Raw genomic sequence first — 6,859 nt, 5'->3', positions numbered from 1 at the left:
GTGTGTTCAATACTTTTTCCCTGTGCCATTCCACATTATTACAAATAACTTCATTTCTGGACATTTATGGTTTGATTTCTTTGTATGTATGGATCATTAGGGTTGTTACCGACATCTGGTGAAAATTTCATGTCATTAGCACCTCTAGTAATATATTTACTGAGAAAAATGGGGACGTGTTTGATACTTATTTTACCCGCTGTATATCATATGTTACATTATTACAGAGGATTTCTTTCATCCATTTATATTTTTATCTGTCCACACACACGTCTAAAACAAAGGCTGAACTACTCGTGTTCCTCCACTGGGTGTGACAGGGTTACAGTGGTGCACCATAGCAAAAAGTCAGGAACTGTAAACAGAAAACAATAAACAATCACACGATGTAAACAATACATGAAAACGGAACAAAGAGATGTTCCACACATATTTCCATTATTTAACATGTTTAAAACTCTGATTGTTGATGGGACGAGGGACCTTCAGAAATGTCTCAAGCCGGGTACACACTGGACTCGTTTTGAGCAGCCAAAGCAGCCAGTTTACATGCAAAGTCTATGGTGGACACGCATCTAGGAGCAGTGCGGCGCAGTAGGATAGCGGCAAGGTAGCGGTAGGATGTGGCAGAGTGTTTTCCGTACATGCGGTGCGTTCAAAGCTGCGGCTGCTTGAGTTCAAAAAAACTGAACTTTTTCTGCTCGACGCGTCACAGCAACCAATGAGAGAGAATAATTTTTCCATGTGACGGTTTCCTGAACTTGAAACAGACAGACAGGAGCTCTTTAGCTGAAATCGACCGTCTATAGTTGGTGTTCTGGTAGGAGATATCAGCACCGATGTGGGTCAGTGGCTCGTTAAACTGACCGCGATGTTAAACTGGGTTCGGGACAAAAAATAGTTTGTCAGCTCCTGGAGTGGTGAAACCGAACAGACTGCCTCTAAATTATCTGGTGAATTAATTATCTGGTGTGCGCAACGTTCGCTTGCTTTTCAGTAAATAAGGCAAAGTCATTTTCTTTATTTCATTTTTAATTCACCAGTCATTAAAGACAGGCCAGAAAAAACCAAGATGCTCCTCCCTCTACAGACACGCGTCTAGTCTGTGTCCTGGTCTGAACGTAGTGCATCCAACTTGAGGCGTCAGGTGTATTTTTGCTGCTCAAAATGCGTTCGGTGTGAACCCGGCTTCAGACTGCAGCTGAAAGAACTGCTCAGAGCCCTCGAGGTCCTGGAGGGAACTGGGCCTGTTGTTCATGATGTATGTCAGTTTTGTCAACATTGTCATTTTACCCTCCATCTCGGAGGTGTCCAGAGGGAGGTCCAGGACCCAGCTGGATCTCCTGACCAGCTTGTTTTGTCTCTTCCTGTCCCTCTCAGTGCAGCCTCTCCCCAGCAGACCGCATCACAAAACAATGCAAATTTCACCACAGTGTGAAATAAAGTTTTCAACAGAGTTCAACTCCAAAACCTCAGTTTCCTCAGCTAATGATGGTGACATTAGTTCTTCTTGTACACAGTATTTGTGTTAGAGGACCGGTCCAGTTTGTTGTTGATCTGTCAACCAGGTTTAGATTTTAACACAGTTTTAGAAGTCCAAACCCAGAATGTTCACTGGTGTTGCAGCTGATCAACCTCTCCTTCGACTTGGTGTTGACGTAAAGGTGGTAAACCTCACAGCAGCTGATAACCAGTGATGACCTTCCTGACACACAGTCCTGTAGGATCACACACTGTGGTCTGTCAGCTAGTTGACTGTCCATTCCAGGTTCTTACAGTTTTCACTTAGTGAAGGCTGAATGGTGCTGAACACACTGGAGAAGCTGGAAAACGTAACCCTCACAGGGTTTCCAGGGTTGTCCAGGTAGGAGAGGGCTCTCTGCAGCAGGTACATGATTATATTGTCCCCTACCATTTCTGGAAAACTTGCAAGCTGAAGGGGATCCAGTTCAGAGCTTGACAGAGGTGGCAAAAGTGGTTCAGCATCATCCTCTCCAATGTCTTCATCAGGTGAGAGGTCAACTGGCCTGAGGTGGCCACAGGAAGCTTTCAACATGCAGTCACCCTATAGGTTGAGGTTCAGGTTGGAGATGTGCTGATCTGCAGAATGTTTGTTTCCACACACCTTTCAAAGTCCAGGAGACAGACGGCACAGAGCTCCCACTGCTGGATGTGTCACAACACAGGTTTCTTCCTGCCGGGGTCTCCACTTCGTCTCTGCATCCACCGTTAGACCACAAATCACAGAGCACCACACTTTTCTGCAGACAGATTCCTCTGTGCACATTGTCTGCCAGGAGATTTTGTTCATTTGACTCTTTACGAGTGTCTAGAAGTGTTATATAAATGGACATACATTCTGACTGCTTCGGACAGTTGCTCCTCAAACTATCCATGTTGTTTGGAGGCACAATAACTGGATTCTGGAAGCTGAGTAGTTGAAGCAAAATTATGCGATTGCTGTTCGAACGTAAACAAATTCACACAAAAGAGTTCTGGATGTATCCATATAGACACAAAATATGGAGCCGTTTACAAGGAATGACGTAGCGGCTCGTTTTGTGCATGCTCATTATGAGCGGGCTATACAAACCAAAACAAAGATGGAACTGATTTGATCATTTTTCTACATATAACCTGGTTAATAAATGAGAAGAAATGGTAAATGATGCCTAAATGTGATGTCAGGTCTTATTCCAGGTCTGGTCCTTTGTCGAACAAATAAAAACTATTTGTTTTCTTTACAGCCATCGACACCATGTCCTTCACGATCAAAACGTTGATAAAAGAACCTGCATCCCGATGAACCACATGTCCCCTGATCAGGCTCCTTACACTGTCTGCAACAGCTCTTTGTCTGAGTACGGAGTTCTGGGTGAGTCCGTTAAAGACTGAAAACTGTGACCATCATCAGAAACTATCCTGAGGATAGCAACAAAGACTTCACTGTTTTTATTATTCTCTTGCAGGTTTCGAGCTGGGCTTTGCCATGGCCAGTCCCAACGCTCTGGTTCTGTGGGAGGCCCAGTTTGGAGACTTTCACAACACAGCTCAGTGCATCCTGGACCAGTTCATCAGCTCAGGACAGGCCAAATGGGTCCGACAGAACGGCATCGTGCTGCTGCTCCCTCACGGCATGGAGGGGATGGTAGGAAGCAAAAAAAAAAACTGTTTCTTTTGTGTAAGGTCTCAGTTTGATGCTGCAGGACCAGAATCTGGGTTTCACCACCATCAAATCCTTCTCTTACAACCTTTGGTATTTTTTATTTGGGTTAACTGTCTGAACTTTCCTTTATGCCTCTACATAGATATTTTTGTCTCTCTCAGGGTCCAGAACACTCATCTGCCCGTCCTGAAAGGTTTCTACAGATGTGCAATGATGACCCAGATGTTTTTCCTGTGAGTTTGTGTTAAAACCTTTTTATTGAGACTTCAGAACTCTTGTAACTTCTAAAATCATGTAGTTCATGTAGTTAACTCTGAAAATTAACCAGCTGATTTACATCATTAAAGATTCAATCTGAAGTCGAGATGAATTATTGGTTCTTTCCAGATAATCATCATTAGTTCACTGGCTTTTAAAAATCTTTATACATGAATGAAAAACAAAAGCAGCCATGTCAGTGCTGTAGCTGTGAAACAGAAACATCTGGATATTTATTTCAAATAAAATAGATTTTTAAAGGGGTTTTAAATGCTTGCCTATTTGTACCTAGTTCCTCCCTGGAGCTCAGTCTGCACCCCTCCCCAGAAAGCATTGTTGTGAAGATGTGCTGAAGTGGGGGTGTCAGAAATGGTAGGAGATTCCTAAAGATACAGAGGCCAATTTCAAGGTATTTAGATAAGCTAAGATGCGAAGTCAATTTTATTTTTGATATATACAGCATTTTTATAGCAACTGAAGTTAGGATAGTTACTTGATTATGGTATAGAATTGAACTATGTGCCTGAAAAATACATAATACCCCCATTTTAATTATGCTAACTAGGAATAGCTTTGAAGCTACAGAGGCTAAATTATTTTGTCAATCAACAGTTCTAATTACAAAGAAAATTTAAACTTATAAATGAGAGTTCAAGTTAATTTAGAGAAACAAATGGATTTTAATATAAACAGCAGCATTACGTTGACAGGAGGTAATGTTTGTGACTTTGCAGTAAAATTACTAACAAAATCCCAGCAGTTATCTCGAGGAGCACAAGGAACAGGAAAACTACAAGGAGGACCAGAACTGTGGCTCTGCTGGTAAATAGAGAGACCTGGACTGAACATATAGGACATGGTAAATGGGACAGTGGAGACACCTGAGCTATGTGCTGAATTGGGAACAGGTGAAAGTGGGCGTGGCAGGCTGAGAGGAGGAGCTAAACTGAGAGACAGTGAATGACTGCAGACACTGAGAAACACAGGACCAAACCCAAAGATCATAGACCATCACTAACGCTAATCCTGACAATAGAAGAGAGACGAGAACTGATCCATGAGGTACACCTCAAGCACCACCTTTTTGTTGAATCACTATTTGGCTTGTATTTGTTTTCTTTAGACATTTTCAGAGGACTTTGCAACACATCAGCTTCATGACTGTAACTGGATTGTGGTCAATTGTTCAACTCCTGCAAACTACTTCCATGTTCTCCGTAGACAGATCCTGCTGCCGTTCAGAAAGCCTGTAAGTCACGCTCATGGTGAACACTGAGTCAACAGCTCAAATAGTTCAACTCTTTTTTTTTCTTTTGATGATTTCTATAACGGCAGCTCATCGTGTTTACGCCAAAGTCACTGTTGCGCCACCCTGAGGCCAAGTCGAGCTTTGATGACATGTTGCCTGGTGAGTACCGCCAGAATGAAACATGCAGGAGATAAGGTATCATTATCAATAGGCTTGTTTTCCAACCCGAAGGTACCCACTTCCTGCGTCTCATTCCGGAGGACGGGCCTGCAGCCGTCAGCCCAGAGGAAGTGAAAAGAGTCATTTTCTGCACCGGCAAGATTTACTACGAACTGATCAGGGAACGGAAGAACAGAGGCCTGGATAAAGCTGTCGCTGTTGTTCGTGTTGAGCAGGTGATTGACGCCATCTCTTCTTGAAGATACTGCTCTGATTATATGCAGGACCTCAGATTAAACTTACAGAAATCAAATAAAATGACACGCGATAAAAATGAACCACAGTGTTGAATTTAAAGTATTTTTCACGCGTTGCAGCTCTCACCGTTTCCTTTCGACCTCGTGAAAGCAGAGACGGATCGATACCTGAACGCTGAGCTGGTCTGGTGTCAGGAGGAGCACAAGAATCAGGGATACTATGACTACGTCAAGCCCCGCCTCCGTACTACAATTGGACGAACACGCCCCATCCGGTAAGTATGATTCAAGGTGACTTTGTACTCCCGGTGTCTCTGAGAGCAGCAGCAGCATGAAGACAGAAAGTGTTAAACGTTCTGCAACTTTGAAAAACGTCTGTCCGGAAGTGACTAAGACTGGTACAGGACCAGTACATAAGAACCAGTGTGGCTTCAGCAATTTTGCATTTGTCACAAAAAGGAGTGATTTCCAGATAAATATGAGCTAGTTTGCTTTTGGAGAAGTGGGCTGTATGTATCACTTTAAACTGAATAAGACAATAGCGTGCACACAGAGCTGTATTGACAAGTTTAAGTATAGAGGCCCACATCACATCTGGAATATTCACGTTTAAGTCGTTCTCCTATAGAGTTTTGAGTTTGGGTGAGAAGGTCTCTGTTGTTTAACATTGTAGAGCCATGAAATCAGCAGAATGGTTTCCAACAGTGTGGACTCTGGCATATAAACTGAGCCTAAAAGATGAGATTGAATAAAGTTTCTGGCTTGTAGATACCTAAAGAAGTGGGATTGTGGTAAACCATATTTATTGCTAAGTTGTTCAAATGATGCTAATTTCTTCCCTATGAAAAGCTCTTTGAAATGAGTAAGACCCTTCCTGTGCCACTTTAGGAACACCCCCATCCTGAGCACATTGTTTAAAGAAATGATTAGGACTTAAAAGGGAAAAGGGGATATTATTAAGCAAAATTGACTTTTTTGAGCTTTAGATCATGTTATAATGTCATTAACCCAGAGTGTTGCTTTGACTCATTCATGCATATTTGAGAAATCCTTGAATCTCCTGTAGTAGCCGTGTGGAGCTGCTTTCGCTTGCTGCTACAAAACACCTCCTATTTGTACAAAGCTCCTCCCTGGAGCTCAGTCTGCAGCTGAGCTCCCGCCCCACAGAGCACCCCTCACCTGAAGCATTGTTGTGAAGACGTGCTGAAGTGAGAAACAGAAGTGGGAATGTCAGAAATAGTAGGAGGTTCTTAAAGAGACAGAAGCCACTTTCAAGGTGTTTTGATAGGCAATCATGTAAAGTCAAATTTATTTTTGATATATACAGCATTTTCATAACAACTGAAGGTAACATTAATTGTGGTATAGAATTAAACTATGTGGCTGGAAAATCAATAATACCGCCCCTTTAAAAAGAATCAGCTGTCTACAGTGAGATCATTCAGAACCCTACAACCAGAGCGTTCTGTGGTAGTAACTGAGAGTCAGGTCCGTTCATTGGACTGAGTGTTAATGTTGGCCCAGATTTAAAGGAGACCAATTATGGGTCCTAGAAAATTTTATGGTTGTCTGTGGGCTATCCAGACCATGTTCATTCAGTTTAATGCACAAAATAATTCTCAGATAATAAAATTTCCCATTTTCTAGTTCTGCCTGCTCTGACTTCTGTTCAGAAGAGCTGTTTATGTTAATGAGCTCTGTTGGTAACGCCCTCCAAAGCCAGCGTTTATGTTAGCATGGCTAATAATAGCAGAAGCTCCGTTGTACAAC

At 42.5% G+C, this 6,859-nt stretch overlaps 1 protein-coding gene across 1 annotated transcript in view; it reads left to right on the top strand.

Moving 5' to 3' along the window:
• The window catches only part of LOC106530900 (2-oxoglutarate dehydrogenase, mitochondrial), a 40,029-nt gene that overhangs the window by 31,588 nt on the left and 1,582 nt on the right, over positions 1-6,859 (top strand). The window contains exons 15-21 of the mRNA XM_014026628.1: positions 2,748-2,875; positions 2,970-3,148; positions 3,328-3,399; positions 4,548-4,673; positions 4,760-4,832; positions 4,905-5,068; positions 5,210-5,364. Coding sequence (XP_013882082.1) covers positions 2,748-2,875; positions 2,970-3,148; positions 3,328-3,399; positions 4,548-4,673; positions 4,760-4,832; positions 4,905-5,068; positions 5,210-5,364 — 897 coding nt within the window. The remainder of the gene's footprint in view (positions 1-2,747; positions 2,876-2,969; positions 3,149-3,327; positions 3,400-4,547; positions 4,674-4,759; positions 4,833-4,904; positions 5,069-5,209; positions 5,365-6,859) is intronic.

Source organism: Austrofundulus limnaeus, unplaced genomic scaffold (assembly GCF_001266775.1).
Source record: "Austrofundulus limnaeus strain Quisiro unplaced genomic scaffold, Austrofundulus_limnaeus-1.0 Scaffold573, whole genome shotgun sequence".
Lineage (NCBI taxonomy): Eukaryota > Metazoa > Chordata > Actinopteri > Cyprinodontiformes > Rivulidae > Austrofundulus > Austrofundulus limnaeus.
Note: the sequence above shows the minus strand (reverse complement) of the source record. Positions and strands in the feature narration are given on the sequence as shown.